Source organism: Alligator mississippiensis, chromosome 7, assembly GCF_030867095.1.
Source record: "Alligator mississippiensis isolate rAllMis1 chromosome 7, rAllMis1, whole genome shotgun sequence".
NCBI lineage: Eukaryota > Metazoa > Chordata > Crocodylia > Alligatoridae > Alligator > Alligator mississippiensis.
Window position 1 is genome coordinate 53,479,148 of NC_081830.1, and position 13,278 is coordinate 53,492,425.

The 13,278-nt window shown below is 39.2% G+C and overlaps 1 protein-coding gene across 5 annotated transcripts in view; it reads left to right on the forward strand.

Annotated features, from left to right (window-relative positions):
- RHBDD1 (rhomboid domain containing 1) overlaps nt 1-13,278 on the forward strand; it is a 102,438-nt gene that overhangs the window by 48,902 nt on the left and 40,258 nt on the right. For all 5 annotated transcript variants that reach the window (XR_009463451.1, XM_059730952.1, XM_059730951.1 and 2 more), the window contains 3 exons: nt 5,696-5,784; nt 6,544-6,594; nt 12,866-12,985. Coding sequence is in view for 4 of the 5 variants with exons in the window: in XM_059730952.1 (XP_059586935.1) it covers nt 5,696-5,784; nt 6,544-6,594; nt 12,866-12,985 (260 nt within the window). In the remaining variant the exon portion in view is untranslated. The remainder of the gene's footprint in view (nt 1-5,695; nt 5,785-6,543; nt 6,595-12,865; nt 12,986-13,278) is intronic.

A 13,278-nucleotide genomic window follows, 5' to 3' on the forward strand; every position in this document is an offset into this window, starting at 1 on the left:
TCTTTCAGTGAGGCCCTGGTGCTTCATTCTAGCTCTGACTTTCCTCTGTGTTTGCTTGAATTGCCTCTGGATCTATAATAATAACACGCTTATTCTCTCTATGTGGAGCACTCTGGTTATTTCAGTAAGCATTGTGATTGGCTACTGAGCCAACCAATCAGCTTGCTCTGGACAGAAAGAATAAGCCTATTATTATTATAGATTTCTACACAGGATACTTCCTGAAATATTTAATATTCTTATTTGTGTGAACTGTTTTGTCTAGTTGGGGCGGCAGTAGGGAAGGTATTATTTGTGCAACTTCAGGTTTTCTAATGCAGCTAGTTATGAATAGCTTATTTTATGACCCGTGACAGATGTAATGATACAGCAACAATTGATAGGCAGGGAGTAACTTTAAAATCACCAGCTTTGTCTTTGCACAGTTGAATTCAGGTTTTTTTATTCAGTAAGCAGTCAAGGATAAATTTGAACATTTTGACAAAGAAGGCTATGAATAATACAATATAAGTTCACTTGTGATAATGACCATATCTGTCAGTATTTCTGATTATGTAGCTACAGTATAGGAAAAAATAGCATTTTTAATAGAAAAATAGGACTGGAAGAGAACTTGAAAAGTATACAGTCAATTGTACTTGGGTCTTTCCTGACAGATGTTTATTTAACCTGATCTGTGAAACCTCCACTGATGAAGATTCCAAAATCTTTCTAGATAATCTGCTAGGTAAACACTGTGGGGTGTACCAACAGTCCCTAACTATTTTTTACAGTGCGATTTTCTTAATGTCTAAACCAGTGATTCTCAACCACTGTGCCATGGCTGGGTTGCCTTGATCTTTTCAAGGGTGCCCTGGGATGCCATGCAGTGTTAGCACTGTGAGATGTACAAACATGATTCACAAGATAAACCCAGAGATTTCAAATTTCATTCAGATCTGTAGTGGTCTTTCTAAGTTCTTTGCAACAGTGAAACTGCTGTTATTTTTCCATAGTCAAAAAACCACGTGAAAACTTAAAAGCTAGCATTTTCTGAGGGATGCATTAAGTCTGAGAACCACTGGTTTAAACAAATCTTTTTGCTTTCATTAGAAGCCCATTGCTGCTTATCTTAACATCATGGAGAAACTTTGGGCACCTATACACGTACATTGAGGCTGCTCCGATGCACTGTAACTACAATGTGTCAGAGCAGACCCGATTAATTGAGTCTGCTGGAGCATGGTTATTATCGTGGTCTATCAGTGATTCCCAACCAGTGTGCCATGGCACGAAAGTGTGCCGTCAGAAACGAACAGGTGTGCCACAGAATTTTGCCATGGCAATGAGCTGCAATAGGTATGAGGATGGGGAATGCCTTAACAGGTGTGCCACAGAAAATTTTTATTAACATAAGTGTGCCTTGGGCTGGAAAAGGTTGGGAAACACTGATCTAGCAGACTCCAGCATCACGTGCATCAGTGTCCCCACGCTGAAAAATGGTGGTAGGGGCACTTTAACTAAAGCTTGTTCAATTAACTTTTGTTAAAGAGCCCCCGCCACTGTTTAACAGCGTGGGGAGACACTGATACATGTGATACTCTGGGCACTTTAATTAGAGCAACTCCTGGAACCACTATAATTAAAGATCCCTCTCCCCCTCTGCCCCACCTCCCAGAGTATGTCTATGAACACCCTTTGTCTTTGAAGTAACTTTTACATATTTGAATGCTGTTATCACACCTAACCTTGTGTCCTTCTCTTGACTGTATTAAACCCAGGATTGTTTTTGTTGCTTTCCTCTAGACTCTGTTCACATGTTTCTAAACTGTACCCAAACTGGATTCAATACCCCACCTGAGGCTTTCTCAGCCTAATAATAGTGCAAGACACACGAAGTAATCTGATTTTAACATCCTGATATCATGTTTCTTCTGACTGTCCTGCAGTTTGGAATCCATTTTAAACTCCAGATACTCTTCAGTAGAACTATCCATTTTGAATTTGTGCAACTGATTGTTCCTACCTTGTCTAGTATTTTGCGCTTGGCCTTAGCAAACTGTTGTTGTATGTATAGCTGTAAAGAAGATGGAAATTCCATTTCTTGAATAATTTTTAAATTCTACAATTTTATATTCTACTTTCAAAATTCTGTGAAAGACCTTTTTAAAAAAATGCAAATTTATCAAGATGTCATTTCAATCATCAAAATCAGGCTTGTCCAACATACGGCCCATGGGCCGCCATGCAGCCCACGAAGCCATTTTTTCTGCCGCGAGGTCCCTCGCTCGGGACAGGCGAGGAGTCCTGGCACCTGCTCTGCGCTCCACGGCGGCAGCGGTGAGGCAAGACAGGAAGGGTCGGCCCATGGGCCCCAGCTGTCAGTGAGGGCAGGGGAGCTGCTTACCCCCGTGGGGACGGGCTCATCACATGAGCTGTGCCCCACTGCCACTGCCCTGAGGGCTGCGCAGCGCAGGGCTGCCCCAGCCACACCTGACTGGATGAGCTGGGGACAGCACCTGCAACTTCTCCTCTGGCTCAGCCCCTGGCCCCTGACGTGTGGCCAGGGGAGCTGAAGCATGGCCTGTGCCCTGCCCACATGCGTGTTAGACGGAGGCACCGAGTAAGTTCCCGCGTAGCACTGGGGGCACCTCGGTGCCGGGCCAGGGCTGCAGGGCACGCAGTTGCCGAGCTGGGCTGGGCGGGAGGCAGGAGGAGCCAGCCCCAGAGGCACTCTACGTCCAGCCGCCTCCTTGGTGGTCCATGCCCTGCTAATGTAGCCTGCATGACTGAGGATGGGGGTCTGCATGCTGCTGGAGCAGCCTATGCAGTGAGGGGGTCCTAGGGGCCCACCCCCACAGCGTGCAGCCTGTGCAACACATGCTGGTGTCATCTGGACCCCACAGCCTCACCAGATCTGAACAGCCCTGGACTAGCTTATCCCTGAGATCTCTTCCACATCTCTGCAGTATATGCCTACAATTTCTATTTCTATAGGATAACCTTTATCTATTTCTATAGGATAACCTTTATCTATTTGATCAGGACACCCCTGATCAAAATGCTTAATTTCTATTTTGACTTTTTAAATTTAATTTTATTTCAAATATAATGTTTAAAAAGAAAATAATTTTAAAAAATCAAGCTTTTAATTCTTTTATGTAGACATGGGTGAAATTGGTTCAAGTAATTTCAGAACCACTTGAGTAAGGAGGTCAGCTGAGGTCCCAGATGACTGGAAAAGGGCAAAGAAAGGCTGTTTACAGGCATTTAAAAACAAACAAAAAATGCATTTTCCTAGGAGAAGCAGTGCTTTAGTTCAACTTGGCACTGCAGCCTCTGTATAGATTGGGCACTTCAGCAGGGCTTTTTGGTGCTTTTTTCTAAAGCAGATAGAATCAGCTATTAGAAAAAGGCACCAAAAAAGCCCCATTAAAGTGTCCAATCTATACAGATGTTGGGTGAGCTGGATCCAAGTAATGTGATGCCTCTTGTGGGCATGTACTTGCTGGGCTTGGTGCACGAGTGTGCCAAGTTTAAAGCACCCTTTTTTTTAAACATCTGTAAGCAGCCATAGAGACCATCTTTTAAAAAAAGAAAGAAAGTGGATCTAAGGAATTACAGTCCAGTCAGTCTGACCTCAGGACCTGGAAAGATCATGGAGAAGGTCCTCAAGGAATCTATTTCAAAGCACCTGGATTAGAAAAAGGTGAGTATGCAGCATGGCTTCACCAAGAGCACGTCACGCTTAACCAACTTGATTTTCTTCTGTGATAAGGTGACAAGCTGTCTTGATAGGGGTCGACCAGTGGATGCGATCATAACTTGGTTTTAGCAAGGCTTGTGATACCGTTTCCCATGACATTCTTATTAATAAGCTAAGGAAATACAGACTATAGATGAAAGAATGAATGAACACCAATTTGACATCAAGTCCAGAAGTGCGTGGAAGTCTATGGTAGAGCACTTTTAGCCTCCCTGCATATTGTCATTTACCTTCACCTCTCTCAGCAGTGTCTTTACCCCCTTTCTCTATCCTCTTTATTTAAATTACTTTGTCCTGTTCCATTTAGTATCCCTACTCTTTGCATGTCCATCATAGTATCTGATTAAGTAGGTTGGTGCCTACAAGAGCTTATGCATTTTTGATTGAATTAGGTGACAAAGTACTCTCTTATCATGTCTTCTCCCTGACTTAAGACTAATGTCTGTCCACCTCTCTCTAGACATTTGTATAGTACGTAAGAATGATCACAATTTGCCTGTAGATTCATCAGTTTTAGTAAAGGTGGTGTTCGATAGGAAGAGGTATTTCATAGAATGCATTAATACATCTTTAATTTAGACTTTCTTTAGTCATAGAAATGCTCACTTCAGTCTTTGTAGTGGTTGGAAAAATACTTGGCTAGATGGCTAAACAAATTAATTGAAGAACAAAGAGCTTTGATATCCTGGCCCCAGTATGCTGAAGTCTCTATTCTCCCTCTAGCTGTTTAAGTAGAGGCAAATATGCAATGAACTAGGACTTGGGATCCAGATCTCAAGAAGAACTTTCCAAAAAAAAATCTTTGTTGTTGAAAACCACTGTCTAAATACATGAACAATCATAAAAGGTGCCATTAACTAAAACTATTTGTCAAAGAACCTTGATATTAATATAGGGATTTTCCTGAAGAATATCAGATTTTCAAATTACTTTACAGTTGCTAGAAAAGCAACGAACATAATTGAGTTCTGCAACTGTGGTCTCTGAGAAGGCCTTGACATTTCTAGAAGAGAAAGCTCCTAGTCCGTGGCAGGGAGAAGTGATGATGGTAAGGGCTTCCCTTGTGTGGGGAGAAGCAGCAGCAGCTGGGGGCTTCCCCATGCTGTGATGAGGGCCTGGTCCTAGCATCCACTGCTGACCTAGCAAGGTCATTTCAGTGCATATCCTGAAAAGATTGCCACCTGCTCCTATAAAATAACAACCCATTGCTATATAATGGAAGAGGTCTTAGTTTGTTCACATAGACAGTATTTTATAGCTTTACAATCTGCAATTAGAATTTATGGGAAGGAGCCTCATTTGAACCCTAATACCAAAACTTGAAAATTAATTACAAGTTTTAATTTTAATTACATAAAATTCTGTTTAGTAACTAAGTCAGATAAGTAAACAAGTCAGATGTGCTTGCAAAGCTTGCAAAATTCATTGCTTATAGTGACCAAGTAATGAGCCTGATTCATCACTCTATTATCCCAATTTTAGGCTGGGGTAGACTCATCAATTTTAGTAAAGTTTCACTGATGAAACTAGAGCACTGCTGCTTCCAGTCAACCCCAATAATGTCAATAGTGAACAAAGAACTATTCTGAGATTATACTGCTTTCTGTACAACAGAAACTAGCTAAATCTGAATGAAATGTAAATGATCACCTCATCCAGCTCTTTTTGCTTTTTGAAACGTACAGTTTTTGTAACACAATAATTTCTCTCCATTGTTCATAAAATTAGAGGTGCTTCCTTTTAAATGTGACATTTTTTTATTCTGATGTTCAAAGAAGGTAGACAATGTTTTTCTTTGGGTTGTAATAAACGCTGCACCAACTAAAAGACGGCATGTGGAACAAAGACTGCAAACTGTGACTAATTGATATACATTGGTATAATGAGAGTACAGAATGTATCTAATCAGCAGCAATACAAAACCTCACAAAGGATTTCCATTCCTCCTAGGACTTCTTTTGCTGGGCATCTGGCAGGTATTCTAGTTGGATTGATGTACACCATGGGGCCTCTGAAGATGATCATGAAAACATGTGCAGGTACTTAGTTATTTTACTTTGGCATGATGACAAGTTCATGCTTCAGCTTAATTTTAAAGTTTGCAGAAACTATACATTTTATCTTTAAAACTCCATAGATCTTGACATTTATGATTCAGAATATTAGATAAAAAATTTGCTGGGTATTAAAGCAAAAGTAAAACTGCTTTTGTGTTTTTATTGTATTTAAAATGGATCTGAGAACAATCAAGTATTGTTTTCAAATTTTTATAATTTAAGACAACTAATTATAGTTATTTAGGGATAAAATGACAAAAAACAAATAAATAGAAGCCATTACTTGAAGTATATACAATCCACAGAAGTAGTGTATTGTGCTGGCTATAATATCTTTCTGGCTTTTTATTTTTATTAATTGTTTTGAAAACTTATTGATATTTGTTAAGTTGTTTAAAAAATGCCTCAAACTTTCTGTGTTTTGGCATTGTATTAGAATGGGTAGAATTATTCTATTTGCAGCTAGTGCTTGAACTACATGCAGGGTTTGGTGATGAAGTTTTTGTAAGTTTTGAGAGGCTAGGGGCCACAGAACAAGCTGTGGGCTCCCTGGAATGTAGGATGCTGACTAAAAATACTAAACTTATTACTATTATTATTAGAGAAATTTATATGGAAAACCCAGAATGTCATAGTTTTACTTGATAGCTTGTAATAGAGCAAATTTAGCTTTTAACTTTAAAAAAAAAGATAGTAGTGGTATTTACAATCCAATGAATAATAAATGTTCCTTTCTGTTAGGTGGCTTTTCTTCCTTTAATGATTCTGTAAGACAGAGCAACTCCTACTCAGGTAAGCATTCACTTGTATGTCAAATTCTTTAATCTCTTTTCAACTTTTTAAAGAAAACATTAAACATATAAAGCTACTGTGTTTATTGATTGTAGAAAAAATATAGAAAAAATGGTTAGTAGAGGAAGAGGTTAAATGCAACTTTTTGATCCATATTCCATTCTGTGAATAATAGTATAGTTTGAGAGTATGTAGACAGTAAAAGATGTGATAAGAGAAGCCATTGTGGGATTATACAGCAAATACTTCAGGAGGCATCCGTATGCTATGTATATAGGTTGTACTTGTTATGCCAAAATCTGTACAACATAATGATATCTCAAGTGGAATAATTTCCAACTCCCTTGTTTCCTGCGTAGTGTGTGCACCAGCGCAACCCTAGAAATATTCTTTGCAACCTGGGCTCAGTTAGTATATCTAACATACTATATTGCATTTGAAGTCACTGTTGAGCAAAATAAGTACTACCTGTTATGCCATGTGACATTGCTTTTAATCCTGTCCTTCATTCTGTTTTCTCATTGAGTCTAATCTTGTTTTCACTTTTATGTAGTAGCAGTAGCAGCAACAGTGAAACAGCCCTCAAATTCTCTATACACTTCTCTAGGATGAACCCCATAAGGAAGAGAGTAGTAAAATCAAGTCAGCAATATCAAAAGCATTGTTAGTTCCTACTGCTAGGCTCATCATACAATCACTGCATGTTGAGGACAGCTCCTTTACACTGTTGTGCAGTAGATTAAGTAGCTAATTAGGAGAGTACTTTCTGGCAGCTGATAGCAATTGTTTTGACTGCCATTTTCCTGAAGTAATTTGTCCATATACTTATTGGAGATGCCAAAAGAAGGTTTCTGAACTTCATGAAGGAATTGTCAGGAATGTCATCTACTGCCATATACTGAACACAGCTCTGGCTGAGGCCTGTCTGGTGCTGCGTGGAGTGCTGTTACCTCTTGGGTCTAGATTTCATTACGTGTAGCACCTCTCATTTGTCCGTACTAAGATTCCTTTTTGTTGTTTACTGCCCAATTGTTCAATTTGTACAGATACTTTTGGATGATAATCCTGTCATCCAAAATGTTCACAACTATTCCAGTTCAGTGAAGCTGCAACGTAGAACACAGAAATCTCAGCACCATTTTAGCTTGACTGGCACAGAAAACTTAACAGTTAATCAACAAAAACTGCATTTGGCAGTTGTATTCCAGTACCCAGTATAACTGATATGAACCAACTGTGTTATTCTCAAGCCCTCAACAAGGATGGAAGAGAATATCTTGTATAAGCAGTGAGCCTGGGTCACCTTTTATCACCCTTCTTCTTAGCTTAAGCTAAAGGAATGAGATGAACCTTCCGTGGATGCAATGAAAAGGTTTCTCATCTTCCACAGGGCATTTTTGGTTTAGCTGTGCAACAGCCAAGGCTGCGACTAGCTGACACAGCCTTGATCAAAACAACTGATTAAGGCAGGTACCAGACTAGCCACTGGAACCTGCCTTGGCCAAGCTCCAGTCTGAAGCCTCATACCGACATTCAGTTTTACTTGTGAGAGTCCATGTGTATACAGAAGTTCAGACTTTTTCTCCTAGGTAAAAATGGCCAGTCTAGGAGAAGAATAACAACATGGGAACAACCAGGGTTAAATCACTGACATGAGAGTTTATCCTGGGAGAGCAGATGTCTGTACATGCTGACAACACAGACTGACCATGGGCAGTCTGGGTTAGCCAGTCAGGGCTGCCCTGTGCCCTGCTGCCATCTGTTGCCTTGCTGATTAAGGGAGCCTGCAGAACATACTGAGATGTATGAACAGGGCCCCCACTAGTTTCACAGTGTCATCACTGCAAGTTCTCCACTCTTCAGGGCCCCAGCATTCAAATATCTCTACGTGTTAGGTAAGTTTCTTTACCCCGAGAACAAACCTGAGAGAATTCTGTCAGATTATTTGAATGTGTGCATATAACCTAAGTATGCTGGTCCCTTGTGAGTCTATAGAGGGCAGGAAGCTAGGGGGAGTAGAGTTGATCCGAATTATTTTTGTTCACTGCCATGCTTTGCTACCCTTCTTCAGTGCATTTACTGGTAAAGTTTCTATACATCTATATGAATATATATATTTTTTAATTTTAATACAAATATGCCTACTCTGTGCTCCTGGTACATGCACAAAAATTAAAAGTAATTCTTACTATTCTGTAGCAGTATCTATTTTTTCCTTAAAAAAAAAAAAAAAAAGATTGCTATAGATAGGGTAAGCTTTTGCCTGGTGTATTGACTTGATAATAAATTTGACTGTCTGTAATGTTGTAGACTAATGGCCCATATAGTATGCCTTTTTAAAATCTTTGTCTATTTTGTGTTTATTTGGAGTTACTGATTTATCTTACCCTGGCATAAAATGTTGTAAAGGATAGAAAGGACAGATGCAAGAATAACCAGAATTTATTTTTTTAAAAAGTACCAAACATATAGAATCAGAATCACAGAAAATTACAATTGGAAGGGACCTCAGGAAGTCATCTAGTCCACCCCCCTGCTCAAAGCAGGACCATCCCCAACTATAGCATTCTAGCCAAAGCTTTGTCTAGCCAGGTCTTAAAAACCACCAAGGATGGAGATTGCACAACCTCTCTGGATAAACTGTTCCAGTGCTTTACTAACCTCCTAGTGAGAGAGATTTTCCTAATATCTAACCTAAATTTCTCGTGCTGCAACTTGAATTATATCAACTTGAAATATAGCATTAGGGAAGAAATTAGTTTAGCTTTAATGTAAAACAGTATTTCACTTATTGCACATATTTAAATGTTAGGGTGTTTTTGGAATGCAGCTCATGGATGTATGAAAATACATCTAATTGGATCAATAGATACCCCAGATAACTTGGATGATATCAGACCTTTTCTTTTTATGAAATTGTTTTGAGGCTTTATGAAGCTTATGAATCAAAAGTATTACCATGATCATATAAGACTGTCTGTAGAAGAAACTTAGAATATCAAGAAAAAATGTTAAGCAAGAAGCATTTTTATGCTTTTTTTACCAACATTATTTTCTTGGTATTCAGTTATGTAGTGTTGAATCCAATAATTCAATAAGTAGTTACTGGGTTAAATTCAACATAGTTACATCCAGAAAATACTTTTACATTTATAGCAGAGAGAATGTTTTTTCAGATGCATATAATGCAGAAATGAAGAAAATGTGTAAGGATTGCATCAAAAGTGCATATAAATCAGTAGTCAGAGTCATGCAGCTGGTTTTATTTTTATCTTCAAAACATGGTTCTTGAACAGAACTAATATGACTGAAGATCTCTTAAAATGGCAGGGGGTCAGACTAGATGATCTGCTCAGGTCCCTTCTGACCCTACCAACTATGAAAATTATGGTAGTAATTCAATCAATTAAAAAGAAGAAAAAAAAAGAAATATTTTTCTTTCTAAACAGACCCATTAAAAACCATATGAGGAAGTTAATCATGCTCAGTCCATTAGTTGTATGAAAGTTTTTCTCAGGTTTTATTTTCATATGCAAATATGCAGAAGGGAAAAAATATCTAACTCTTTGGGTTGCCAAATCATTGTTTTGCAATTTGGTGTCAGAAGAGAATATTGATTTGAAAAACTTGATTGTTTATTAATTTTTATACTGTGATTTTTCAGAACTGTAAACCACAGACAGACATTTGTTTTTCTGGTGGGAGAGTTGCTGCTCTCCCAGTAAGAACCATGAGTGTATAGATGTTCAGGGTTTTTCTCCCAGAGCAAAAATGGGTGCTTAAGAAGAAAAATAACCTGGGAACAACCAGGCTGAAATATCTCCCAGGAAAGTTTCTCCTGGGAAGTTAAATATCTGTACACTTTCCCTTCTGAGAGAAGCTGTGGTACAGTCCTCCCAGCATCCCATAGTGCTTTGCTTCCCTCCCCCCCCCACTTTGCCCCAGGATGCTATGTAGACTGGGCTGTATATTCCACATTGTCCTGGAGGGAAACATGGCTTAAGCCTAAGCAGTCTGAGTCAGCCAGTCATTGTACACTGCTACCACCTATCTCCAGGCAGACTGAGGGAGCCTGCAAACCATGCTGAGATGTGTGTACAGCATTGGCACTGGGAGCTCTTTACTAGTAAGGGACTCAGCATCATATGAATGTCCATTCACATGTCTCCAGGTAAGTGTTTCTACCTGAATAATAAACCCAAGAGAATTCTCCAAGATTATTTTAATGTAGTTATACAACCATAATCTAGATCCCATAGACCTATACATCTAGTCTCTTTGTTCAGCTGTTTAATCTTTTTACATAATTTCAGGATCTGACTGTTTTGCCCAGTTCACTCCATGAAATCTTTGTAATACAATACATTAAAAAACATTTCTGCTTTATTTTCATCTTGTAATTGGTACTTACTTTACCCAACCATATGTCATATTGTGGGTCAAGAAATCCACGTGGAACCCATGTGAAAATAATTTTATAGATATTTAAGTCAAAGCTTATGATTGCATTAGGTCTAAAGATAAAGGGAAGTAGTATATTGAACTTGGTTGATGTAGAAACATTTTATGTGTCTTTGCCTGAGAGAAACTGAGAAAATGCTTCTGAGCTAACTTGTGTTCTTTGAAATCCTGTATACAGACAGCTAGTTTAGTATAGAAAATATGTTTCCAAAACACCAAGCACTGATTGACACAAGAAGTGTGTGGGGGGACATTTTAAGCTTTTTTTTTTTCCTAGCAGTACCTCCAACTTACTGTATTCACATTTGTTTACTTGTTGTGGCTTGCACTTTTATTTTGGATAGGATTTAGGTATACGATCAGCATTAGGATTTTTGGGATCTAACAAAATTATAAGAACACTAGCAAATAGCCCACCAAAAATGATGGGGGAGGGCAGGTGGGCACAGAGGCTTGCGTCTGGCCTGCTTCCAGCCTCAGGCCAGGGCTGCAGCCACTCCCCGTCTCCCCCCAGCTGGTTCGGGCTGGAGCTGTTCCCCCCCTCCCCTCTGCCACTTTGGGCCAGGGTTGGGGCCCAGGACTGTGGTGGCAGTCACAGCCACAGTGGCGGTTGTGGTGGCGCGCAGCCACCAGTCACCCCCCCCTTCTCACTCCCCTCCTTCCCTCCCTTCCTCTCCTCTTCCTCACCACCTCCCTCTCCCCACCAGGTGTTGGTGGGAGGCAGTTTCTGGCTCCTGGCTCCAAGGAGCAGGGGTGAGGGGGAGAAATGAGGCCACCACTGCTGGCCTCACCCCTCCCCTGCTCCAGCACCTCAGTCCCTACTGTCACGGCAGCACTCTACTATGTGTCCCTGTCCAGAGCACTCTGATTGGTGGCAAAGGCAACCAATCAGAGCGCAAATAAAGCATTATGGACAGACAGACTAAGGCTTTTATAATATTAGAATACTGAAAGGGAGAGAGACACTCTCAAAACAAGTTCATTTCTCTTTTCTCTACTCCCATATGGTCAGATGAGCAATGAACTGTGGCTTTTCTGTCTTGAACTAGGTTCTAAGTGGCCAGGTGGAAACCAGTTCTCAACAGTAATAGGACACTGCAAATGACACTTCATATGTTAGAAAGTCCAGCAGTGATGGCTTTTCTCAGAAAGTAGACCGCACACAAATCTTCACTCTACAAAGGGCACATTACTAGACTGTACATTTATACAGCAGTATTACACTACATTCTGCATTTTCTTGAAATTATTGTTATATAGTATGGGAGGAATATCTTTAGACATTGATTTTGATAATCTGAAAGATTACTCCAACAGTGTTGATAGTTATAGACAGCGTGGATGAGGGACTGGAAAAATGTGAAATGAAGTACAGGGCTTAAGATGGTGAAAAATAACTGCAAACTTGTTTTGTTGTGTTCTTAAGTTTTATCATATTATTTTGGTCTCAGTTCTTGGCATTTAAATGCAATGGAAAGATGGCTAAAATCCTGTTTTCCAGTTTTAATACATAATTCTTTCTTGAAATTGGAGCATTTTATTACAATTAGAACCAATTAAATAAGATCTAGAAATTTGATACGTTTTCCTTTCAAATAGTTATTTAAATAAAAAACCCTATTAAATACAGTTCGATTCTCTGCATATTTATTTAGAGTAGTTGGCTTGTTACTCAGGTTTTTTTCCTTCAAAATTAGGATAAGTGCATTTTAAAGGGGAAAAAACCTGCTGAGGTAATACCATATAGTAAAATCAAATGTATTATCCAAAGCCAATATTTTATGTTATGCTTTTTGTTTTCATTCTACAGGGTATTCTAATCATCCAGGTTATTCATACAATACACAGAGAGACTATGGCATGTACACTGGTGGGCTTACTGAAGAGGAACAGTTTGAAAGGGCAATGAGAAACAGTCTTAATGACAGAGGTAAGGATTTTGTAGCATTAAGCACTTTAAGCTATTATTCATATTGAAGGATAAAAAAACCATACAGTCTTAATAGCTTTCAAACTATAAACTGTAAACAATCCTTTGATAAATTAGATCAAGCAAAAGTCACTTTAATGAATTTTCAGGGGATGCAGTCAGATGCCTTACTATCCTTCTTTTTCTTTAAGGTGGAAAACTAGGTATTGTATTATATTCTGATAATAAGTTTGACTCCCATGTTCTCAGGTTCAGTTTCAGGAAAAGTATTTTTTTTCCATGAAAATCCAGTC